The 27,090-nt window shown below is 45.3% G+C and overlaps 1 protein-coding gene across 4 annotated transcripts in view; it reads right to left on the bottom strand.

The window, feature by feature from the left end:
- LOC123428477 (vacuolar-sorting receptor 1-like) overlaps positions 1-21,752 on the bottom strand; it is a 62,589-nt gene extending 40,837 nt beyond the window's left edge. For 2 of the 4 annotated variants that reach the window (XM_045112705.1, XM_045112698.1), the window contains exons 1-7: positions 21,343-21,678; positions 8,247-8,939; positions 7,890-7,978; positions 7,683-7,752; positions 7,520-7,603; positions 7,362-7,438; positions 7,173-7,254 (exon numbers count right to left, since the gene is read on the bottom strand). In XM_045112705.1, coding sequence (XP_044968640.1) covers positions 7,173-7,254; positions 7,362-7,438; positions 7,520-7,603; positions 7,683-7,752; positions 7,890-7,978; positions 8,247-8,939; positions 21,343-21,658 — 1,411 coding nt within the window. In that variant the 5' untranslated portion in view covers positions 21,659-21,678. Of the gene's footprint in view, positions 1-7,172; positions 7,255-7,361; positions 7,439-7,519; positions 7,619-7,682; positions 7,753-7,889; positions 7,979-8,246; positions 8,940-21,342 lie in introns of all 4 variants that reach the window. The other 2 variants (XM_045112713.1, XM_045112691.1) reach the window with 2 other exon arrangements.
- Between the last annotated feature and the right edge of the window lie 5,338 nt (positions 21,753-27,090).

Raw genomic sequence — 27,090 nt, 5'->3', positions numbered from 1 at the left:
TGATGTGTCGTCCTCCTCACAGCTTACCTATGGCTTGCGTCCTCGTCCACTTCCGCCTGTTGATCGCCTTGGTTTTTCCACGGGCGAGAATCATAACTAGGTTTCGAGATCTTATGGGTTTCAACTCTAGCCTACCCAACTTGTTTGGGATTGAAAGGGTTTGTTATTGTATACATGTATTTCTTAAACAACTTAACTTTAGTATATACAAGGAGATATCCTATGGTGTATGCTCTTTGCCGATGATCTGGTGCTAGTCGATGATAGTCGCACGGGGTCAATAGGAAGTTAGAGCTATGGAGACAAACCTTGGAATCGAAAGGTTTTAGGCTTGGTAGAACTAAAACCAAGTAAATGAGGTCCGCCCCACTGTGTGACGGCTAGGTATCTGCGGCGATTGAGGGGCGACTCCGTTTTTTCCCTCCGCCGCACGGGTAGTCCGCCACCGTTCTGGTAGCTCGCCGCTGTCCTTCTCCAGCCTCGCGAGCGTTAGCCCCCCCCCCCACAAATCTGCAGCGGATGCGCCCCCCACCCACCCCCCCACCCCCATCTGCAGCGACTGCCGCCCCCACTCCCCACCCACCCATTTGCAGCGGCCGCAGGCCGTCCCCCCTCTCAGCTGGCGGGGTGCATCCGAGGCACGGCGACGGTAGGTGATGGAGCGTGTGGAAGGATTGATGAAGGGGCTGAAGCTGTCCGATTTGGAAAGAAAAGGGAGGAAAATCGAATTGAGTGAAGGAGGCAAGGGTGGTGTAGGTGAGCCGAAGGCGCTGGCAAAGCTCCTGTCGGACAAACCGGCCTTGGCGAAGGGCATGGCGAATGCGCTAGGGAAAGTCTGGTGCCATTTGAGAGGGGTTGGATGTAAGGATCTTGGTGATAATGTGTTCATGTTCACTTTCCATCAGCAAACGGGAAAGAGGAAGGCTCTTGATGATGGTCCTTGGATGTTTGGAAAATCTCTGCTAGTGGTAGGAAGACTTTGACCCAAGCAAAAGTGTTAAGTGTTATGATTTCAGTATGATTCCGGTCTGGGTCCGGGTTTTTGACCTCCCCCTGGGCATGATGTGCAGGGACACGGGTCTGGCTATCGGAGACATAATTGGGGAATCTATAGAGGTCTATGCAGGCCCAGATGGTATGGGGGTGGGCAGATTCCTCGGGACTAAAGTTCGGTTAGATATCTCGAAGCCAATTATGCAAGGTTTTGTACTGGACAATGAGGATGAAAAAGAAAACGGGAAGAGCAATCTTACCGCGGAAGAGAAGAAGAGAAAGGAACAGGAGAAGTGGCGACGTTTTGAGTATGAATTCTTGCCGGACTTTTGTTACACATGTGGGTTACTCGACCATGTGGAAAAGGAGTGTTCCATCAGATTGGACAAGGGGGAAGAAAAACAGTTTGGACCGTGGTTAAAGGCATATATACCAAGATCCAACAGTGATACAAGCAGGGGCAATTGGAATGAGGGACGTCACCCTTTCTCAGGTAGAAGCTATGGTAGCGAAAGGAATATCAGTTGGGGGAACTCGAAAGGTCGGCTGGGTAGTGATAGCGACAGCTGGAAAAAGAACAAACCAGATACGGGTCACAAGTTGGCAGGGAAAGAGACTCATGATCAAGAGGTTACCAGCCCACTCAATAAACAAAATGAAACATGTCAAGGGGGAGAAGATGAACAACAAGGGAGAGATAAGGAGAAGGAAAATGAGAGCCGAAGGCAGCTCACCTTTAATGAAACAAAAACAAGTGCGGATCAGCAAAGGGATGATATGGAGATCTCTGAGTTTATGAAGGTGCTCGTGCCATTGGCGCAACCATCTATTGGTGATGGTGGAGATCAGGAAAAGGAAAGAGCTTCACACATTTCAAAGGATGATAAAACAGAGAAGGCGGAGGGGAATGACAATTCGGGGGACAAAGGAGGTGCAAAATTCCATAGGCGTGGTCGGGGAGGAAAGAAAGGAGACAGTACAAAATTGGGTGTCACCGTGGGCACAAAACAAGGAGGGGATAACATGGAGTGTGGCGAAGGGGAGAGGGAGATCGGAAGAGGAGGAAGACCGTGGCAGGGGTAGCACACACGAATGAGGCAGGGCTGTCGGAACAGCCCTGCGAGAAGCAATGAAGGTAATTGCATGGAACTGCCAGGGGCTTGGGAACCCATCGGCAGTTCGTAGCCTTCTGGAACTCCAAAGGGCGGAAGAGCGTGACATCTTGTTCCTCTCAAAAACGAAGATGTCGGAGAACGAATTGGACTTTCTTGGGTGGCGTATGAATATGGTGAACATGGTGGCGAAGAATTGTGTAGGGCGTTGTGGCGGGTTGGCTTTGTTCTGGAGAAGGGGGTGGATGTGAGCTTGAGATGGAAGGGAAGGTATCATATTGATGTTGATGTGGTGGAAGAGGATGGGAGTAAGTGGAGGTTAACAGGTGTGTATGGTGAATCAAAGGTAGGGGAGAAGGAGAATACTTGGAGGCTACTTCAGATGATGCATGGCCAATCAAATCTGCCATGGCTATGTTTGGGTGACTTCAATGAAATCCTCTTTACGGGGAGGAGGGAGGACTGGCTCGGGCCCAGGGGTGCATGGAGGCTTTTCGAAAATGCTAGAATATTGTGAATTGGAGGACTTGGGTTTTGTGGGTGATCCTTTCACCTGGAGCAATAACTGGCGCGATGCACATGGATACACCCGTGAGCGGTTAGACAGGGGGATTGCGAATGTATCTTGGAGATGCATGTTCCCGCTGCGTACAATAATGAATGGAGATCCAAGACATTCTGATGATCGGCCCATTATTGCCGTCCTTAATGGACAAAGTTCACATATGGATAGCAATGATGCTCCGAGGTGTTTCCGTTTTGAGGCTCGCTGGCTGCAGGAGGAAGGGTGTGAGGAGGTGGTAGAGAAGGCATGGAATGAAACTTTTGCTGAGGGGAGTGGATCGGTGGGGGAGGCAGTAAGGCGGGTGGCGTCGAGCTTGGTGAAGTGGGATAGGGAGGTTCTGGGAGAGCTTAAGCATAGAATTAAAAAGGTGAAACGTGAGTTGGAACGGTGTAGGAGGGGAGCTCTCGATCAAACGCATGTTGCAAAAGAGCATTTACTTCGATATAAACTCAGCCGGCTGGAGGATCAGTACAATGTTTATTGGCAGCAGCGTGCACATGTGAATTGGCTAAAACAAGGAGATCGCAACACGAAATTCTTCCATGCCCAAGCTTCGGAGAGAAGGATAAATACGATCACAAGGTTGAAGGAGGATGGAGGCGTGGTGGAGAGGGAGGAGGAGATAGGGCCTTTTATTACTAACTACTACAAAAGTTTGTTCGTATCTTCTACAGGTCCTCTAAATGATGATATTTTTGGGCATGTTCCCAAATCGGTCACCCCGGAGATGAATGATGCCCTTACCAAACCGTTCACGGGGGGGGGGGGGGGGGGGGGGGGGGGCAGGAAGGCGCTTGATACTATCGGTGATCTCAAGGCGCCAAGACCGGATGTGATGCCGGCCATTTTTTATAAGAAGTTTTGGCACAAATTTGGACCAAAAGTTGAGGAGGTCCTTCAGGTGCTTAATGGTGGTGAGATTCCTATGGGATGGAATTAAACAACCATTGTGATGATACCTAAGGTAAAGAAGCCTGAATCTCTCACACAATACCGACCAATCAGCCTCTGTAATGTTCTATACAAGCTCATTTCTAAAGTTCTTGCGAACCGTTTGAAGGTGATTCTTCCGGAATGGATCTCACCAACCCAATCAGCTTTCGTCCCCGGCCGAATGATTACGGACAATATCCTTCTTGCCTATGAGATTACACACCTGATGCATAGGAAGAAGGGGGGCAGGCAAGGTCTTGTCGCGGTGAAACTTGACATGAGCAAGGCGTATGACCAGGTCGAATGGGATTTTCCAGAGAGGATGATGCATACAATGGGTTTCGCTCCTGCCTGGGTGAGTCTAATTATGAAATATGTCCGTTCTGTTACATATCGTGTGAAATACAACAAGAAGCTAACTGAGGTTATTCTTCCACAACGAGGGTTGCGCCATACTTGTTCATCATATGTGTCGAAGCTTTTTCCATTCTCTTACAACGAGCAGAGTTGGATCGATCTATTGAGGGTGTTCAGGTTTGTCCGAGCGCCCCGAGCATAAACCACCTATTCTTCGCTGATGATTCATTGATTGTGATGAAAGCAACAGCTGCTAGAGCATCCAAGTTACAAGAAATACTTGCTCTGTATGAGTAGTCTGGACAGAAAATCAACAGGGATAAATCCTCTGCTTTTTTTAGCAAAAAGACCAACAGTAACAACAAACAACAGGTACTCCATGTGCTGGGCATTCCTGCTGAATCAAAGAACGAGCGGTACCTAGGGCTACCGGTGCATCTGGGATTAGGAAAAAGAAAGGAGTTCGAATACAACAAGGAAAGTATTTGGAGGAGATTCAAGGGTGGATTGAAAAACTACTATCAAAGGTCGGGAAGGAGACCCTGATAAAGGCAGTAGCCCAGGCTATTCCCACATATGCAATGTCATGCTTTGACCTTACAAAAAGTTTGTGTGATGAGATTAGTGCTATGATTTGCTAGTACTGGTGGAGCCAACAGGATGGACAACATAAGTGTCACTGGATTAGCCGTGAAAAGTTGATGAAATCAAAAAGGGAAGGTGGAGTGGGATTCCGGGACCTCCATATCTTTAACATGGCTATGCTCGCATGACAGAGTTGGAGATTCGTCCAACAACCGGATTTGCTTTGTGCCGTAGTTTCGAAAGCAAAGTACCATCCTGATTGCTTAATCCTGGAGGCAATAGAACAAGAGGGTATGTCGTATACGTGGCGCACCATCCTCCGAGGCCGGGACCTGCTTAAAGAAGGCATTATTTGGCGCATTGGCGACGGTAAATGTGTAAATGTCTGGACTGATGCATGGCTCCCGAGGGGATATACTAGGAGAGACCCATGGCACAACAGGGCAATCCATCATCACCAAGGTGCATGAACTGGTAAACCCGATTACGGAGTCTTGGGATGAGGAATTAGTTGTGGATTTGTTTGACCCAGAGGATGCAAGGGTAATTCTTGCTATACCCCTAAAGCCGGATATGGAGGATTTTCTTTCGTGGCATTATGATAAGAGGGGAGTTTTCTCTGTAAAATCTGCTTACCACCTTGGTGTGAGCATCAGAGAAGCAAAAAATCACCAAAATGTTGGGACTTCCAGTGGTAGTATTGCGGTGAATGAAAAATGGAAGCATATTTGGCAGCTAGAGCTCCCAGGAAAGGTAAGAATGTTTCTTTGGCGTCTAGCTCATAACAGCCTCCCAACCTTGCTGGACATAAAGAGGAAGCATATTGACCTGGACACGCGTTGCATCATGTGTTCCCGACTTGACAAAGACGGCGGGCATTTATTCCTGAAGTGTAAGAAAGTAAAAGGAGTGTGGAGGGAACAAAACTTGGAGGATGTGCGTTCGTCGTTTTGTGAGTGCGTGGACTCACATGAGATGGTTCGACAAGTCTGTATGCTACCTTCGAACAAGAAGCTCCGAATTGTGGTGCTCCTTTGGGACTGGTGGACTTCGAGGAACAAGGTCAATGCTGGACAGAAACAGCGATCGACAGGTGAGATGAGCATGTTCATTACTAAGCATGTGACAGAGTTTGAAGATTTACGAAGCCAGCCAACACTACAACCAGATGTGCACCATGTGTGGTTTCCCCCAGATCCAGGTATCGTCAAATTCAACGTGGACGCAGCTTTTAGAAAGGAGAATGAGTCAGGAGCCTGGGGTTTTGTTGCAAGGGATGAACATGGAGTCTTCTTGGCTGCGGCTGTAGGCAAGCTGGAGCATGTCCAAAGCGCTTTCCAAGCTGAGTGTTTGGGATGTCTGAAAGCAATTGAAGGAGCATCTGATCTAGGAGTGCAGCGCGTCATTTTTGAATCGGACTGTCTTACCATGACCACCGCACTAAAGGGTCGGGACTACGACGCTGCTGAACTGGGCGTCCTAATTAGAGAGGCTAGAAGCTTGTGCCATGCATCGTTTCATTCTTTTGAGTTTAACTTCAGGCGACGGGAATGTAATAAAATTGCGCATGCTCACGCAGTATGCTTTGGGTGCCGATGTGCCCCTGACTATTTGGGCTGATGAGGCCCCTGACTTTGTTTTGGTGATGGTGGCCACTGAGATGGCGCACCAAGTTTAGGTGGAATATATGTTATTCCTTTCAAAAAAAACCAAGTAAATGAGGTGCGGTTTCAGTACTACTAGGCACGAGGAGGCGGGGGGTTAGCCTTGATGGGCAGGTGGTGCCTCAGAAGGACACCTTTCAATGCTTGGGGTCAATGTTGTAGAAGGATGGGGATATTGGTAAAATGTGAACCATCGAGTCAAAGCTGGATAGATTTAGTGGCGCCAAGCTTCTGGCATTCTCTGCGACAAGAGAGTACCACAAAAGTTACAAGGCACGTTCTATAGGACGGCGATTCGACCCGCAATGTTGTATGGCACTGTGTGTTGGCTGACTAAAAGGTGACATGTTCAACAATTGGGTGTGGCGGACATGCACATGTTGAGATGGATGTGTCGTCACAGAATGAAGGACCGAGTCCAGAATGATGATATACGAGATAGAGTTGGGGTAGCACCAATTGAAGAGAAGCTTGTTCAACATCATCTGGGATGGTTTGGGCATATACAGCGCAGACCTCCAGAAACCCCGGTGCATAGTGAACGACTAAAGCGTGTTGTTAATGTAAAGAGAGGTCGGGGTAGACCGAATTTGACAGGGACGAGTCTGTAAAGAGAGATTTGAAGGCTGGAGTATCACCAAAGAACTAGCCATGGACAGGGGTGCGTGAAAGCTTGCTATCCATGTGCCAGAACCATGAGTTGGTCGCGAGATCTTATGGGTTTCACCTCTAACCTACCCCAACTTGTTTGGGACTAAAGGCTTTATTGTTGTTTTTGTTGATATAGCAAATTTTAACAACAAAACTTACTTCAATAAAATGTTGATCAGTCATGGTTTCACTACTAGCCCCTTACTGACGCAAGCAATGTTAAAAAGGAACTGTAAATTACTAGCTGGAAGATAATTGTTTCAACAGTCATTAATGTACAGAAGCTGTAAAGATAGCCAAAAAGAATATTACGTTCACAGTTGTTGTAGCCATCTCCTTTAAATTGCACGCCATTGAATGTGGGGCATTCACACACTCTGCCGCGAAAAGTGTCCTGGACAAGTGTTGATCACAGCAAATTAAGAAAACCAGAGAATGGTTAAGAACATAAGACTGTGATGTCCAGTGAAAATCATCAGCCTATTCAATATTCATTCATACCCTACAAGCTGTTACATTAGCAGCTTTGTCTTGCCAACAACCTCCATTATCGCTCAGACACTCGTTTGTTTCCATGTCTGTTAAAACAACTCAGGATTAGCACTCTATATTTTAATAAACACGGGTACATAAGGAAAGGTGTAATGTCTTGTCCTTACCATCACTCAGACAAACATTTGGCTCAGTAGTTTCCTCAAAGCCAGCACAAATAGCTTTGAGGACAGCTTTCCTTCCTAACTGTCCTGTTCTTTTCAAGACTAAAATCAGCTAGAGCAGGTGTGATTCGGTTACATCCTTACATTAGATTTGTGGAACATTTACCTCGATATTGTCGATTGTTTACAACAAGAGTAGGCAATATGGTAACATCTCCTCTTGACCCTTTCCCAATCTATCTAACATCATAGATCATATTAAACCCCAAGATACAAAAGTGTATTTAAGTTGATAAATTGCATTGGTAATAATCTACAGTGTTTCAGTTTTATTTATAAATTTCACTTCACTGATTCTATAAGGTCAGTTCACCTGAGAGTCCTGCTCCATTTTAAGCAACGGGTGGTCAGAATCATCATTTGGATCTCCCATGCACTTATCAATCTTCTTCACTTCCAAACCTGTTGAAGTGTAAAATGACTATTGCCTTCATGCTTAAATTAATGATGCCATTTTAACTATCAGCAAGGTGCCTGATGTCATACAATGCCACATTTCTACAAATTATGTACATACGCATGTGAATTCAAATGCATACGAACTTATGTACATTCTTTAAAAACATGAATCTGTTAGTATGTTAACTGTAATAAAATAAGCACAACTAATCACAATAAACATGCTTATTGCTTAGTGAAGGTAAGTCTCAGAAAGAAAAGAGGAGCCAACCTAGTGATTTAATGACTGTTTCTGCGCACTTTTTGTTATACTTCTTGTCCTTCATTGGGCACCTTATGTGAAAATCAGTCACATAATCCCACCAGATCCATGGTTTTTTTATCACATTTGCAACATTAAACACACAAAGCTGTCTCAAGTTCTCTACAACAACATCTTTTCCATCATAGCCAGTACTAAAATCTTGTTCTGGATCAGGTGCACAATACCTTCCATGATTTATACACTGGGACTTGCATTGTTTGCTGACAACAAATGCTTGAGGGCAATACCAAGTAATATAATGGGGTGTGAACTGACTATAACCACCTTTTTCAAGTAACTGTGCAGCTCCCTTAAATTCCTTCAGAAAATGCATAAGCATATCACATTTAGGCCCACATTCATCATTGCTATTTGTCCACAACTCATACTCAACTCGGTTATCAGGATGTGGGACAGCCTCCCTCCAATCAAGATTCACATTTACCATTTCACCATCTTTAACAGCCTTCTTCAACTGTTCTCCGAATTTTTTATCAATTAAAGCAGAAGGAATGGATATGTTTTGTATATATTTTGCAGCCTCGTCATCTTCCTGAAGTAAGTCCATTGTTATCAGTGGCTCATCTTTGTCATCAACTACAAGTACTGCTGAGGCACCAGCATCTTGTGCATTCCAGACCTTCTTAGCAAATAGGCAATCTGGATAACATACATGCAGAAAACAACATTAGCATTTTCTTTAAGTTGCTTGAGTGGCTGAAACAAGATGAATACTCCCTTTTCAGTTTAGGGCATCTCCAATAGTTTCTATATAAGCATGTATGTATAGACATCCACATCATCAACCAACATTACAAATATATTCTACTCCAATAGCTTGTAGGAGTATGTAACACTAACACATACTTATATATTTTATATTATTTTTGTTCTTACATGTTATCTTCTTCTCTCTACTTTTGCCTTGGCTGTAACGATGGTATGAAGTTATACCAACAATGAACCATCTCTCTCCTAACTATTACTCCCCTCCATATAGGATTTAGGTGATGTGGCAAAAGCTAACTAACAATGACATGACATTGTTGGAGATACCCTAGAACCATCTCAGAAATCACTATAACCAAGAAGGATCTAATAAAGTGGTGGACCACATATTAATGCAGCATGGTGAAAGTGCTAGTTATTGACTAGAGGAAGGATGAATAAGCGATTTTTATGAAAAGCTTCCAAACAGTCAATGTCTTCGAAGTAAGCAGAAGTGAATCAGGATCTAACAAGGATAATGGATCAAGGAACTACGCAAGGCATGCAACATAGAGAGAACTAACAGATATGGCAAGCATACAAATCATACATACAGGGCTGCGTCGAAGATAAACACAGGCACCACGAAGACAAATAGATAAACGGATAAATGTCTTCGCAAATGTCTTCACGCGCAGTCGAGCAAGCAAAGGCGTCACAATACAAAAATGTATGTAAAGGAGTGAAGGGATAGAAGCAGTTGCTCGATGAAGACAATCGATTTGTTAGACCAGTTCCAGCTGTTATGACAGTTGTATGTCTGGTTAGGGAGGCTGAGATTGAACTCAGAAGACCGTGTCTTCACCTTGTTCCCCTTGAGCTAAGATTAATTAGACCTCGCCCAATCACTTTGGTAAGTTTTCAAGATAGACTTATGAAACCTTCACAAACTTGGTCATCCGACAATCCACAATGACTCTTGGATGCTCAGACCATGACGCCTAACCGTTTAGAAGATCATAGTCTTCAAGTGTAATAAGTCTTCGGCTCACTCAGAACAAAATTACTTCAGTGATGCTCAAACACTCAAGCTCTAGGTGTTTGGGTTTATCCTCACAGGATATCTCTCTCAATATCTTCGAGGTGGGTTGCTCTAAAACGACGGAAGGCATGCAATAACTCGGAGCAGCCCCCAACTTATGGTGGAGGGGGTGGGCTATTTATAGCCAGGGCAACCCGACATGATATGACCGAACTGACCCTGGGTCAGTGGCCAATTGACATGTGTCCCAAAGGTTGGATTTCAAACACATGCGGCAGCTTTACTTGGGCTCCAAGCAAAGCTGACTCAACCAACTCTGGAAGAGGTTTCTCTCATTGTCTTCACTGGAAGACGTAGGTATTTGGGTTGAGCATCACGTTAGTATCTGACGTCGTTCACCTTGACCTCACTTAATAGTCGATGGTCCCTATGACTCAAGAAAGAAGAAACAACTACCAAAAGACTAAGTCTTTGTGTTCGTTTGTCTTCAAGCGATTAGCTTCACGCACCACCAATGTCTTCGGACATTTTTAGGGGTCGCCTTCAACGGTTAAACCAAATCTCCATGGACTTCTCTCTGTGTTATCATGTGTACTCTCACAAACACATTAGTTCCTCAACCACGTTTCTCTTCAATACTCCAAAACCAACAAGGGATAGCACTAGATGTACTTACACATGGCCACTTCTCTCCTTCATAAACTGGTTGGTTCCACATCCAGGCTCTCCTGTCTGCGCACTGAGAGGGTCAAAGGCCCATATATCTTTCCCCTTTTACCTTCTAACTTAACCCATCCTGAGAGAGACTAGAAATACTCTTCCACCACCTCCTCTCTAGGATTAGCTTAGAATAGAACTTTTCCCCGTAGAACTTAGCTCCACCTACCTCCCCTTGTGGGAACAAGGCCACCTCCCTATGAAGAGTCTCAGTAGTACAACATTGTTAGCCTGAACTGTGAGTGCTCGAGGCCGAGCTACGAGTACTTGGGGCGTTGTAAGCAAGCTAGAAAAGGAGTTGTGGGCTAGCGAGAGAGACACCTGGTTTCCTGGGCACAAACAAGTCTGCAAATTGTCCCAAAAAGCTCAAATTCATGCTTTACAGGAACAAAACAACCAACACCTGATGTTATCTACATCCTAGAAGCTGAAGACATAGAATCTGACAAAGAAGCTGAACAATTGGATAGTCAAGAGCTGTTGCTTTCTATGCATGCTGCTACTGGTATCCCTGATACCAAAACCAAACAAACATTCTCTTTACAAGTGCACATTGGAGATATTGTTGCCCTAGCACTGGTTGACAGTGGAAGCACCACCACCTTCTTGTCTCCAGAACTAGCCCTACAAGCCAAAGGCACAATAACACCTGTCCCAAGGTCCAAGTCACAGTTGCTAATGGAGGGAAGATTGATAGTGATTTTTCTTTTCTTGCAAGAACACACTTACAAAATTCAGGGAAATCAGTTTGTTTCTGACTTCAGAATTCTGAAGCTCACTTGGTATGACATGACATTGGGAGCTGACTGGCTGTACACCCATAGTCCAATAACCTTTGACCTGCCAAAAAGAGAATTGACAATCCAAAGTAAGCATGGACAACCTATCACATTTGTGGATGAGTGGTTACCCAACAAGCCATGCACGCCTGTACTACAGGACATGGAACACATCTTGGACAACATGCTCTCTGGAGCTCTAATGTGGATGCAACCTGTTCAACTAAAGCAAGATATCCAACCAGACCAAAAACATGAAATTTCTAAACTGGTGGACGAGTTCCAGGATATCTTCCAAGAACCTATGGGCCTTCCTCCTACAAGAGACTGTGATCATGCTATTAACTTGGAACCAGGAGCTGCAGTTATAAAATCAGAGGTGCTACAGAATGCCCCACCATCAAAAAAATGCACTAGAAGAAATCATTAAGGAGCTCATTGACAAAGAAATTATCAGCCTGAGCAACAGCCCATACTCTTCCCCTGCAATATTAGTGAAAAAGAAAGATCTGACATGGAGACTGTGTGGATTATAGAAGATTGAATGCTTACACAATAAAACAAATATCCCACACCAATCATTGAGAACTTGCTGGATGAGTTACATGGAGCTTGCATATTTACTAAGATTGACCTCAGAAGTGGATACCACCAGATCAGAATGAAAGAATCAGATGTTGAGAAAACTGCTTTTAGCACACATATGGGCCGGTTTGAATTCTTGGTGATGCCATTTGGAGTGACTAATGGACCACTCTCCTTCCAGCAGTTAATGAATACTGTATTAGGGCCTCTCTTACGACACTGTGTGCTAGTTTTCTTGGATGACATTCTCATATTCAGTGAATCCTATGAGGAACACCTAGAACATTTGAGACAAGTGTTTACTGCAATAAGGGAACACCAACTATATGCCAAGATTTCTAAATGCACTTTTGCCCAAACAAAGGTGGAATACCTAGGCTATGTTATCACTGCTCAAGGAGTCTCCACTGATCCTGCAAAGATTACAGCTATTGCTCAATGGCCTGCCCCTACAAACACCACACAGTTGAGAAGCTTCCTGGGATTAACTGGATACTACAGAAGGTTCATCAGAAACTATGGAATCATCTGCAGACCCCTGTTTGAAGACCTCAAGAAAGAGGGATTTAAATGGCAGGAGGAACAACAACAAGCATTCCAACAACTGAAGGAAACCATGACACGAGCTCCTGTTCTAGCTATGCCAGATTTGTCCAACCCATTTGTTTTGGAAGCTAATGCTTCTGGTTATGGGATAGGAGCAGTGCTGATGCAGAAAGGACAACCTATTGCATTCTTAAGCAAAGCTATAGGCCCTAAAGCTGTTGGCTGGTCTACTTAAGATAAAGAAGCCCTGGCCGTCATTTAAGCAATTAAGAAGTGGAAACACTATTTTGCTTCTTCCTCTATTATCATCAGAACTGATCAACAAGCATTGAAACATATACAAGAGCAGAAACTGACAGAAGGCATACAACATAAACTATTGATCAAATTACTGGGGTACAACTTCAAAGTGGAGTACAAAAAGGGAAAGGAAAATAGAGTGGCAGATGCCCTCTCAAGAGTGCAGTGCTCCATTAGAGCCTTCCTATCCAGTACTGTTGTACCAGCCTGGATAACAGAAGTTGTGAAAAGTTATACCAATGATCCTAAATGCTCTGCCCTAGCTGCCCAGCTAGCAGTTGCTCCACAGGGAAACCCACCTTACACTCTCACTAATGGAGTGATCAGATACAAAGGAAAGATACTTGTTGGATCTAATACTGAACTCAGACAGTCCCTGCTAACTGCTTTCCACACTTCTGAATTGGGAGGACATTCAGGAGAAAGAGCAAGCTACAACAAACTGAAAATTCTCTTCACCTGGCCAGGAATGAGACAAGAAGTCAAAGACTTTGTGCAACAATGCCCTGTGTGCCAACTGAACAAAGCTCACCATTTCCCCTCACCTGGGTTACTCTAACCCCTTCCTGTGCCTGATTTTGCTTGGACACATATGCATGGACTTTGTAGAAGGATTGACGGTTTCAAACCACAAAGACTTGATCCTGGTAGTAGTGGACAGATTTACCAAATATGCTCACTTCATGGCAATGAAACATCCTATCACAATGCAGACAGTAGCCCAAGCTTTCACTGACAATGTCTTCAAACAGCATGGCCTATCCACTGTAATAGTTACTGACAAATACCAGTCACCTGTGGCAAATGCTTTTCACCAACATGGGAGTTAAACTACACTTCAGCACTTCCTTCCACCCCCAAACTGATGGGTAAACTGGAAGGGTTACTCGGTGTCTGGAAAACTATCTCAGATGCATGGCTTTCCAGCAACCTAACAGATGGAACAACTGGCTTTCCATGGCAGAATGGTGGTACAACACCAGCTTCCACACTGCCCTACAAATGACACCATTCCAAGCACTCTATGCAAAACCACCTCCTCTCATTGCTGAACTACTCCTGCCACCAGCAGAGGGAGAAAGTCACCAGCAAGAACTTGACAGAGAGAGCATTGCAAAACAGATCAAGTCCAATCTTCTTAAAGCACAAGAAAGAATGAAGCACTTTGCTGACAAAAAGAGATCAGACAGAAAAGTGGAAGTGGGGGATATGGTCTACATCAAATTGCAACCATACAGACACACCAGCTTGAGCATTCACAGGAAACTCAAACTACATTCCAAATATTATGGCCCCTTCAAGGAACTAGAAAAAATTGGTCGGGTTGCTTACAAAGTTTCTTCTCCCTCATGACTATCAACTCCAACCCACTTTCCACATCAGTCAAATCAAGAAGCACATAGGCCAAGACGCAGTTCCTAACCCCAAGCTTCCTTTGCTCAATCCTGACGGCCACATACTGATCAAACCTGAAACCTTGCTTGAGAGAAAGCTCATTCCCCGAGTTCAGGGAGATATCTCCATCTCCATTCCTGTCGTCCGTTGGAAAATCAAATGGGTCAACCTACCACTGGAGAAAGCCACCTGGGAAGATGCAGCTTTCATTCAAAAGGCGTTCCCAGAATTCCAGCCTTGAGGACAAGTCTGGTCTCAGCGTGGGGGAATTGTCAGGAACTCTGTTTCTGCGACAACCGTGGTTTCTGTACAGGGCAATGGGTGTGCCAGAAACAACAGGAGCCGTCGATCCTCAATCCACCGGCTCTCTTCTTCATGTACCGGTTCGTCAAGCGGGAAGCTACTTCGGCCGTAGATCTTCCATCCCATGGCTGTCGCGATTGTAACGGATAGTTCACGTTTTTACCGCAAACACTGCAGCTCTGGCTCAGGTCGCTGTCGCTACTTTTTCACCTTCTTTTGCTTTTAATGAGAGGAATTGGTGAGGAGAGATTATTATGGATGTAATCGGGCTTTGCCCTAACGCTGCGTGTTCCGGCTGGCCAAACCCTAGCTCCTCTACTCTTCAGATTGGAATGAAAATCGACCACCAATTTCAGTCAATTTCTGTCTTTTGAATGAAACTGTAGTTAGAACTTTGACAATCTTGCTAGAGCCTGTCAGCTCGTCCACGCCCTCACCGCGTCCGTGACCGACGGCAACGGCAACTGCAACCATGGTCGTTCCGTGTGCACTGCCGGCCTGATGATGATGTCAGTGAAGCAAAGTAGAAGCTTGCAAATTGGAGAATAAGAAAGTGATCAATGACATATGGGTCTCATATGTATGAAAATTATGACGACTGAGATATGGCTGACTCTGAGCCTCTGACTTTGCACGGCGCATGCTCAGCCTCCAAAATTATAATGTGTGCAATATAGCGACTGCGAATATGACGCTGCTAGAGTTGCTCTAAAGCAGCTCACACAGCCGAGTCCTGCAAATATATCAGCGGATCCACCAAAACCGCAAGCGAACTGTCAGGCTGCGAATGCAACAAGTGATCAATGCACTGTGTGGGCGTGTCGGAAGTCATCTCAACGGTTCATCACTGATCTAACGGCTAGGACAGAAGGAGGCGCTGTGGAAATTCCGACAACGCCCCTGTCGGCCGGTCGCGCGTCCCTCTTCTTCTCAGTGTCGCGCGTCCCTCTCCTCCCTGGCTATAAAGCCATGTAATCTCTTCTTTACAACTTTATGCTTATTATGTATTGGGGTTGAACCCTAGCCGCCGGTGGCGAGCTACATTGCCGTTCCTCTTTCAGTGAAATACAATCCTCCGCTACTTCCCTTGAATTTAGCTGAAATTCTAGCGTTCTTTGATCATACTCTGTTTCTTAGACAAGCCAGTGCTTGACAATTGGTATCAGAGGCCCAGTCCTTCCTCGGCAAGGGGCGGGCGCAGAGAGAGTTTTAGATCTCAGATCGAACGATGTTGAAGGAGGCGGACGGAGTGGCGAAAAGCGGGTGCTGACGGGCCTTCTTCCTGGTTGCTGGAGCATCTTGCTGCAGTGGTAAAACCCCAGGCTTGAAGATCTGTCCGGGCCAGTGTGTGCGTTGCTGGTGGCGGTGTGAGCAACGGTAGGAGACTGAGCGAGGTAAATTCCCTCCCTTTCCCTTCCTTTGAAGTAGCCAAGGGGTGTGATCATGGCTGGAGCAGCAGAATCAGCAACAACCGCAGATTTGCAGCTGGAGTCTCTAGAGCTAGATCTGAAGACACTGAGACAAGAAAGAGATGAGGATCAAAAGGAATTTCACCAATTCCAAGCTATGGTGAACAGGAACTTCATCACAATGCAGAAGAATTTTGATAAAATTCAGGACAACTTCAGGAGGCTACTGTTGGACCCTGATCCAGATAAAGGTGATGAGGCTGATCATGCCTCGGTCCAGGGGGAAGCTGTGCAGAAGGACAACCCTGTTGGATCACCTCAAGCAGCACCAAGGCGCCCAAAACAGCTGATTGCAGGTACACCACCATCTGTGACGATGCCTGAAAAAGCTGCTCTTGGAGGAGTAGGTACAGCAGTACTAAGGGATCAAAATGGGAGAGAATTGAACATATATGGTACTTTGAAACAACCCTACAGGCATCCAAATTTTGGCACTAACAAAGCTGAAGGAATGGGCCAAACTGCAATGGCATTGAATGCTGCTCAAGTGAAGGATCTGCAGGAGATAGAAGGATATGATAACAACTATAGAAGGAGAGTAGGTACTCCAATGGACAATAGAAGAAGCCCTCTTACTGTGAAACCTGCTACGCTAAACATGGTGGAATTTGAAGGAGAAGATCCTGAGTCTTGGATACAGAATTTAGAGCAGAATTTTGCTGCTGCCAGAACACCTATTGAGCACAGAACTGAATTAGCAATATCATACCTGAAAGGACCTGCTGTGCAGTGGTGGAGAGGCACTGGTTTTGCACCTGGTAACATTGCTTGGCATAAGTTCTGCTCATTGTTGTCTGAGAGATTTTCAGTGCAATCTGTCTGTGATATTGTCACTTCCTTCCATGTTGTTAAACAAGTAGCAACTGTGGCAGGCTATATGGAACAGTTTGAGCAATTGATGAACATCATGAGGAGGGAGAACCCTGGGATTCCCAATGAATATTATGTAGCTAGCTTTATAGCTGGCCTACAACCTTACATCAAAAGTCATGTGGAGTGTTTCAAACCCAAAGACATGCAGACTGCTGTGTGGTATGCCAGGAGAATGGAAAAAGCACAACCACCATCTGTAGTGGTTCAGACAAAGCCCTACTTTCAGCAAGCTAAGAGGCAGGTGAATTTTGATCAACCAACTGGTCAGAATAGTACATCTCTTATAGCAAAAGGTACAATTATTCAACAGGCTAAACAAAACCAGGTCTGTTACAAATGTAGAGAACCATGGGTTCCACGACACAGACAGGTGTGCAAGATGAGCCAGAAAGCACAGGTTCAAGCCCTATTAAGTCAGGAGGTGGAAAATTCAGATGTGATCTTTGTTACAGACTTTGAGGATCCTGACTTGGAAACACAGGAAGCACCATCACCAGAAACTGTACTGCAAGTTTCAGTACATGCTGCTCATGGCCTCAGTTCTGCCAAGAACACATTCATCCTGTGAGTGAAGATTGGAGAGGTGACAGCTACTGCTTTGGTAGATAGTAGAAGCACTGCTACACTTGTATCACCTGAAATGGCTAGTAAAATGTCCATTGCACCTGTAGCTAACACTAAGGTAAAAGTGGTAGTAGCTAGTGGAGAAGTACTATGGAATGAGTTTACTGTCAGAAACTGCCCCTATGAAATTCAGGGCAGTGCATTTTGTGACAGTTTCAGAATCCTCAGATTAACTGGGTATGACATGATATTGGGAGTGGATTGGCTAAAGAAGTATAGTCCAGTTCAAATGGATTTTATTAAGATGGAATTGAAAATTGCAGGCACACAAGGCCTAGTGATAACATTTGTGGATGAAACTGTTCCCTTAGAAAAAATTACTGAGAGCAAGGAAAACACTAGTAGGTTAGGTTAATGGAACAAGCTGTGTGTGGCTTCTTTTTGTTTCCATTATGTGGAGAAGATTATGAGCTAGCAGCAACTGAGGTACCTAATGATTTACAACCCCTCCTTCAACAATATGAGAAGTTATTCCAGGAGCCTAGTGGACTTCCCCCTAGCAGACCCTGTGATCACAGAATTCCACTCATAGAAGGAGCAAAAGTGGTGAACCAGAGGCCTTACAGAGTACCACATCATCAAAAGGAGATTTTGGAGAAAATCATATTGGACCTACTGAAGAAAGGACTGATCAGGCCTAGTACTAGCCTTTTTTCTTCTCCTTGTAAAGAAGAAGGATGGGTCTTGGAGGCTTTGCACAGACTACAGGAAGCTGAATGCTACCACTGTCAAAAAAAAATACACAATACCTGTCATTGAGGACTTATTGGATCAACTGAAGGGAGCAAAGTATTTCTCAAAAATTGACCTGAGGAATGGTTATCATCAGATAAGAATGGCAGAAGAAGATATAGCAAAAACTGCTTTTTCTACTCACATGGGACTGTTTGAGTATTTGGTGATGTCTTTTGGACTCACTAATGGCCCACCATCTTTCCAAGCACTGATGAACTTACTATTTGGTCTGCTAAAGTTTGTGGTGGTGTTCTTTGATGACATATTAGTGTTCAGTTTGTCATGGGATGAGCACAAGGAGCACCTTAAGCAAGTGTTTGAAATTCTGCAAGAAAACAAACTGTATGCTAAACTGGAGAAATGTTCATTTGGACAAAAAGAAGTGGAATATCTAGGCCACATCATCAATGAAGAGGGAGTGTCCACAGATCCTTGCAAAATAAAGGTTGTTCAAGATTGATCTGTGCCTGCTAATATCACTGAATTAAGAAGTTTCTTGGGCTTAAGTGGTTATTACAGGAGATTTATTCAGGGGTATGGAATAAAATGCAGGCCCTTATTTGATTGCTTCAAGAAAAATGCCTTTGATTGGCAGGAGGAGCAAACCAAAGCATTTGAAGCCTTGAAGCAGAAGCTGACTAACACCCCTGTGCTGGCTCTACCTGATTTCACAAAGCCATTTATTCTGGAAACTGATGCTAGTGGTTATGGCTTGGGAGTTGTATTAATGCAAGAAGGAAGATCCCTCTCTTACTTTAGCAAGGCAATTGGTCCAAAGGCTGCAGCTATGTCTACCTATGAAGGAGGCTCTAGCAATCATTGAGGCAGTTAAAAAATGGAAGCATTACTTTGCAGCTACTGCTTTAGTAATCAGGACAGACCAGGAAAGCCTCAAGTACATCCAGGAGCAGAAAATTACAGAAGGCATTCAGCATAAACTCTTGTCGAAGCTATTAGGGTATAACTTCACTATTGAGTACAGAAAAGGAAAGGAGAACAGAGCTGCTGATGCTTTATCTAGAGTGAAACATAAACTTTCTACTTTGATAGCAACAGCTGTTTCACCTACTTGGGTCAAGGAAGTTACTAAAAGCTATGAAAATGATGATAAGATAAAGGAGTTGATTGCTGCCTGTGTGGCAGACAAGGAAAACAGCACTGCTTATTCTTTCAGCAATGGAATCCTGAGGTATAAAAGTAAAATTGTGGTAGGGAGAACTACTGAGCTGAGACAAGAAATAGTGAAGGTGTTCCATAGTTCAGAATTGGGTGGACATTCTGGTGAAAGGGCTACTTATCAAAGGGTCAAGTTAGTCTTTCACTGGTCAGGATTAAAGCAAGATGTTATTGTGTTTGTTAAAAACTGTCATGTATGTCAGGTTAATAAAGCAGAGCATACACCCTACCCTGGGTTGCTGGAACCTCCCCCAGTTCCTGATTTTGCTTGGGCACATATAAGCATGGACTATGTGGAAGGATTGCCTGTGTCTGAGAACAAAGACCTAATTCCGGTGGTGGTGGATAGGTTCACTAAATATGCTCATTTCATAACTATGAAGCATCCCATTTCAGTTCAGTCAGTAGCTAGAGCTTTTTCTGACAATGTGTTCAAACTACATGGAATGCCTATGGTCATTGTTACTGATAGAGATAGAATATTCACAAGCAACTTATGGCAACAGCTGTTTAAATCTATGAAGGTGAAACTCCACATGAGTACAAGCTACCATCCTCAAACTGATGGTCAAACTGAAGGGTAAATCAGTGTTTGGAGAATTATCTAAGGTGCATGTGCTTTCAACAGCCTAGAAAATGGCATGGATGGTTGGCCCTGGCAGAATGGTGGTATAATACTTGTTACCACACATCATTGCAAATGACTCCATTTCAAGCATTATATGGATTTCCTCCTCCAATGGTAGCTGAGTCAGCTCTGCCTGACTCTATATGGGAAGAGAATGACAATTTGATACAGAACAGGGAATTGGCCATAGAAGTGATCAAGCAAAACCTCAGTAAAGCACAGGCTAGGATGAAGCAATATGCTGATCAGAAAAGAAAGGAAAGAGAATTCCTAGTTGGAGACATGGTCTACTTAAAGCTACAGCCTTATAGACACACTTCTCTCAGCTTGCATAAGCATCTCAAACTACATTCCAAGTTCTATGGCCCCTTTAGAGTGTTGGAAAGAGTAGGCAAACATGCCTACAAGTTACTGCTTCCAGAAGGGTGTCAGCTACACCACACCTTCCATGTGAGCCAACTAAAGAAGCATATAGGCCAGCATGTTGTGCCATCTCCCCAGTTGCCCCTGGTGAATTCAGATGGAACTATCAAGAGGGAGCTTGAAGCTGTGTTCGACAGAAAGCTAATTCCTAGGCGCCAAGGTGAGATAAGCATTCCTGTGGTTCGTTGGCTGATCAAGTGGGTTAATATGCCAGTCGAAGAAGCTACTTGGGAAGATGCAGCTTTTATTCAGAGGGTCTTTCCTGCATTTCAAGCTTGAGGACAAGCTCAGTCTCAATTGGGGGGGTATTGTCAGGCTGCGAATGAAGCAACGAGTGATCAATGCACTGTGTGGGCGTGTCGGAAGTCATCTCAACGGTTCATCGCTGATCTAACGGCTAGGACAGAAGGAGGCGCTGTGGAAATTCCGACAACGCCCATGTCGGCCGGTCGCGCGTCCCCCTTCTTCTCAGTGCCGCGCGTCCCTCTCCTCCCTGGCTATAAAGCCATGTAATCTCTTCTTTACAAGTTTATGCTTATTATGTATTGGGGTTGAACCCTAGCCGCCGGTGGCGAGCTACATTGCCGTTCCTCTTGAAATACAATCCTCCGCTACTTCCTCTGAATTTAGCTGAAATTCTAGCGTTCTTTGATCATACTATGTTTCTTAGACAAGCCAGTGCTTGACGCGAACCACGTAGCATCGCAAAACTGCGGAGCAACGATCCCAGAGATTAAAATCAGGAGATGGCATCACTCACTTCCACGGTCTATGAGAAGGAAGCTTGGGAGCGCTCCAGGCTTGGTGCGGAAGAGGTGCTCCTTCCTGCCGCCGTCGAAGGCCTTGCAGGCGTCTGAGTTGCCCATGGGATAAACGACGGCACCAGCCATGCTCCCTCCGTACTGCGGGATGCCGAAGTTGCCTATGGCGCTATCGTGCCGCCCCCGCAGAGCCGTCGGCGACGTGACCATCAGGCTGTTCTTCTCCACAACAAAGCGCGCCTCTAGCTTCACCGCCGCCGCGAACGCCAGCAGCAGCAGCAGCAGCAGCCGCCGCCTAAAACCTAGCCCCCACATCGCGCTCGTGTTCAACTGCTCTGGTGGCGGCGGGGAGCGAGGGGACGAGGATTTAGATCGGAAGCAGAACTGGACTGCTGGGATTATTGGGGCGACTTACCGGTTTCTCTGTCTCTCGTGTCCACAGCTCGCGGTTCGCGTGTTGAAGTGCGACTGAAATTAGTGTGTGACGCTGTCAACCGACTTAGTTGAAGAAGGTTCGTATGAGAAAGCATCACGTAGAAACTGAGAAAGTATCGCGATAAAGTGGATCCGATAGATTATGGGCTAGATCTGGCTAAACAGGCCGATTAAATGGGCCGGCCCGACAGCCCGCGTGCCTGGCACGGGTTAATCGTGCTCGGGCCCGGCACGAAGCACGCCTCGGACCGTGTCTGGGCCTGGAGGCTGGGCACGCGGGCCGACACGGCACGGCCCGTTTATTTATATATATTTTTTTTCAGATTTTATATATATATGCAAGAATATGCCCAGTAGGCCCAAAAATAAGCCCATATGCTTAAAAAAATCAGGCCCAGCATGCTAATCGTGCCTCGGGCCGGCCCGTTTACCCAGTCGTGTCGTGCTTGGGTCTGGCTGCCAGGCACGCGGGCCGGCACGGCCCGCCCCGGCCGTGCCGTGTCTGGCACGTTTACGGCGGGCCGTGCCGTGCCTGGCACGTTTACGGCAGGCCGGGTCGTGCCGTGCCGGGCCGGCCCGTTTGCCAAGGAAGTCCCTATAGGCGTAGCCCGTAGCAGAAGGATTCCTGGCACCGTTGCCACGGAAGGTCTTTTGTTGCCATAGCAAGTCCCCATAACAACCCCAATCGTGTTAGGAGCGCTCAATTATGGAACATAACACCGGTAGCGGAAACTAAGGAGGCAAAGGTGGAACAAAACACCAGGCTAGAAAGGTCGAGCCTTCCACCTTTTACCAAGTATATAGGTGCATTAAATTAAATAACATTTAATAGGGTGATATAACAAGGAACCCATGTTATCACATGGAAGCAACTCACCTGCAACTAGCAACGCTAACAAATGGTTAAGCAAGCAGTAACATAGCCAATCAATGATTTGCTAGGTTGTGAACAGGTTGAAAGTTTTCATGGCAATGTTGAGAGGCTGATATTTAACAGGTGGTAGGCAACGAAACATAGCGACAGAAACGATAAAACTAGCATGGTAATGATAGTAATGGTATATGGGGAAATGGTCATCTTGCGTGAGATCCCGGTTGGAAGAAGAATGACTCCATGAAGCACACAAACAGATGTAGTCGAATGGGTCCTCACTTTCCGACACGCTTGCGGAACTCTATCGAAACGGGGCAAACCGGAAACAAACATTAACACAGATATTCACCACGGCACATGCACGACAATATGCAATCCACATATGATGCATGATCAGCTGAATATATGCAAGACATGGCATGTCAATTCACAACAAACAAACACTACACATTAAGTGAAGTTCAATCTGCCAAAATCAGCCACATAGCATTTTCTACACCCCACAACTACGAGCTACACAAATCCAAAATGCACAACCAAGGCACGAGACAGTAGAGGGCAAGATGCACTACAACATACAACCAATAACACTTAGCATTGAAGCATGGATCACTAGGAAAAGAACTCACAAAATGGCTTCTCACACACAGTTTTAGACTTAGTGACAAACACAGTTTATGAAAGTGCAATTTTCGATCCGAAGGCATATTGACAGCACAAAAAACATAAGCTACATGACTCCAAATGGCATGAAAATTGACAGCATCCTAGAGAATCCTAAAGTCTACAACTAACTCCATTGCACCAACCTCAAAAGAGCTACAGATCACCAGATAAACTCATGACAAGACAACAACAAAATATAACAGATTTCAGACTTAGAAATATTTCAGCATCTCCCAATCAACACTATTTCCTAGCAAGTTGAAACAAGCAAACCACACCTAAACATGGATTTCTATTGCAACCAAAATCACCAGAGGCTAGCATACATATCCAAGGGCAAATCTCTAGTTGACAACTCCTTCATATCACGCACGGATTAAATCCCACAAAATAAACAAAAGGGCATCACGGCAAAATAACAGGTGAACTAACTTGCTCAAAAGCTAAAACTAAATGCACAGTTAAATTCTATGGATTTTTCTACCCCGAAAACATATATAACATGTGGGGTTGCAACACAAAAAAAAATCGTCACACGTTTATGCGAGAATATGTCCTAAACGCGGTATAGCAAACTAGCAACGAAATCCTACAAGCAAAAAATACAAACAACTACTCTAAAATACATGGAAAAAGGTTCCTAAAAACATGAACATTTTATCTACGGAGTTTGAGCAATCCGGACACACGCGAAAATAAATACAGGGCAATTAAACTATCGGGACAACACGCAGAACTAGGCATTCGGCGGGTCAACCTATTTCAAACATGCATGCAAGTTGCAAATTATGAATCTACGCGAAAAACTACACAAGTTTCATATACAATACATCGCGATCCGATACACGTTTAAAAGATACGGGTATTTGAAATATCGCCTATTTTCCTGAAATTAAATAAATCTAACACTACTGGAAAACAGTTATTTGCCATCTGCTGCTTCTTTGCCATCTGCTGGCTGATGGCAAAGACCCTCTTTGCCATCAGCTACCAGAAACCAGACGGCAAAGAGCACGCTGATGCCAAAGGTACTATTTGCCATCAACCAGCTCTTTGCCGTCTGCCAGCTCACGGCAAAGAGCATGCAGGCACACGACAAAGAGCATGGGCAGCCCACCCCGCAGCCCCTCTCTCCCCCCTAACGGCCACTTTCTTTGCCGTCTGCCTGCATGCTCTTTGCCGTCGGGAGGCGGACGACAAAGAGGGTGCCCCCAACGGCCGTTAGCCCCACCCCCACGCGCCTCTCTCTCCCCCTAACGGCCACCCCGACTCCCCTCTCTCTCACCCCCGACACCACCACCGCCGCCGCGCCCTCTTCCGGCCTCCGTGCGCCGCCCTGCGCCCTCCTCCTCCTCGGCCTCCCTGCGCCCTCCTCCTCCCCGGCCGCCCTGCGCCCTCCTCCTCCCCGGCTGCCCTGCACCCTCTCCACCGCCGCCCTGCGCCCCCTCCTCCACCCCGGCCGCCCTGCACCCTCCTCCACCGCCGCCCTGCGCCCCCTCCTCCTCCCCGACCGCCCTGCACCCTCCTCCACCGCCGCCCTGCGCCCCCTCCTACACCCTGACACCCCTCTCTCTCACCCCCGACACCACCGCCGCCGCCGCGCCCTCCTCCGGCCTCCCTGCCCCACCGCCGCCGCCGCCGACGCCACCCCACCCCAACGCCCCGCCCCACCATCGCCGCCCTCCTCGCGCCCCTCACCGTGCCCCTCCTCCCCCTGCTGCCCTCCTCCCCCTGCGGCCTCTCCTCCCCCTCCCCCTGCGGCCCTCCTCCCCCCGGTTAGTTTTCTTTCTTCTTTTTTTAATAGTTTTTGTTTAATTAGTTATATGTTTTACTGAGGTTTTGGCTTAGTTTTAGTTTAGTTTAGGTTCAGTTTTAGTTTAGGTTTAGTTAGGTTAGTTTCCTGTTTAATAAAGGAGAAAAGGAGAAAAGGAGAAGAAGAAGGAGAAAGGAGAAGAAGAAGAAGGAGAAAGGAGAAGAAGAAGAAGGAGAAAGAAGAAGAAGAAGAAGAAGAAGGAGAAAGGAGAAGAAGAAGAAGGAGAAAGGAGAAGAAAAAATAAGAAGAAGAAGGAAAAGAAGAAGAAGGAAAAGGAAGGGAAGGAGAAGAAAGAAGAAGAAAAATAGGAGAGGAAGAGAAGAATAAGAGGAAAAAATAAAATAATAATAATAAGAAGAAGAAGAAGAGAAGAAGAAAACAAGAAGAATGAGAAGAAGAATAAGAGGAAAAAAGAAAAAATAAAATAATAATAATAATAATAAGAAGAATAAGAAGAAGAAGAAGAAGAAGAAGAAGAAGAAGAAGAAGAGAAAAAGAAAAGAAGAAGAAGAAGAGGAGGAGGATTCTGTTTTTGTTATTTTTTTTGCTGTTTAGTGCTATCTAGGTTTAGCGATAGGTTTAGTTAGGTTAGTTAGTTAGTTAGCTTAATAGAAAGAATAGGAAGAAGAAGAAGAGGAGGAGGAGGAGAAGAGGAGGAGGAGGAGGAGAAGAAGAACAAGAACAAGAAGAAGAATAGGAGGAGGAGAAGACAAAAATAAGAAGGATAAGCAGAAAAGAAGAAGAAAAGAAGAGAAGAAGAAGAGAAGAAGAGAAGAAGAATACCTTCTCCTCCTCCTTCTTCTCCTCCTTCTTCTCCTCCTCCTCCTTCTCCTTCTTCTTGATTTCTTCTTCTTCTTCTCCTCCTCCTCTTTCTTCTCCTCTATCTTATTCTCCTGACCTTATTTTCCCCAACAATGAGATAATTAGCCCATTTAGCTACAAAATGGCATAAAAACCTTGGTTAGATCATGAATATTATATTCCTAACTTGTTTTCCTCTAAAATGACATAATTAGAATATTTGTGTTGATCGGGTGGATTTACATGTGATAGTTGTCTCGTCGCTATGAGGTCTGGTGTGCGAAGACCTGCCCGTGCGTTGTACGAGCTCTGCCCCTGCATTTGTGGGTCAGTACAAATTTCATCTCCTCCTCGCCCCTTCATTTACTATGGCTCGGTTTTCGGATGAAACTTTCTAGATTTAGGTAATTCAATTAATTTATCAGTATGCGTGACCAGTATGCGTCTCCCGTTCGAAAGGGCGACATCTATAAATCTGCATGTCTTTGCATATTTATAACCGCCATCCTTTCGAATTGTCCAACATTATCCATGGACAGCCCGAGTATGTGTAGATTGGGTTCGTTTTCCCGTATGTTGTGCTCTGGATCCGATGCGGAATTTTGTCAGTGCCTCCCTGTTGTTCTCTGGATGCACATCCTCTCTGTTCATTGTGGACACATGTATCACGAGAACAGCGGGGAGGTGCTGCCGAAATTTTGCGTTGGATCCGGAGCAGAGCATGGGAAATCGAACCCAATCTACACATACTCGGGTGGGATTAGGACCTATCTTTACCCATTAGCGTGTAGATTGCCTGGACGTAATAAAAATGGCGAACCTGATTAACCGATGAATATAAATGCTAAATTATATATAAATATATTTCTTCTGTCTTGAGTAGCTACGCAAGATGAGTGATCGTGCGTGGATGTATACCGGTCACCCTAGTCAGAAAGAGATGACAAAATAATGGTTTGTAAAAACAAAGGAATTTGTGAAAGCCGCATTCGCAAATGGCCAGGAAAAAAACTATTGCCCGTGTCCTGGATGCGACAACTATAAAAAGACGACAGAGGCTGTAATGATTAAACATCTGCAGAGGAGGGGTTTTAAGCCTAATTATACGGTGTGGACATTTCATGGTGAGTCTATACAACGCACAAGAGCTGAGGTGGT

Source organism: Hordeum vulgare, chromosome 1H, assembly GCF_904849725.1.
Source record: "Hordeum vulgare subsp. vulgare chromosome 1H, MorexV3_pseudomolecules_assembly, whole genome shotgun sequence".
NCBI lineage: Eukaryota > Viridiplantae > Streptophyta > Magnoliopsida > Poales > Poaceae > Hordeum > Hordeum vulgare.
The sequence above is the reverse complement of the archived record's forward strand: the minus strand, read 5'-3'. Positions and strand labels throughout refer to the sequence as shown.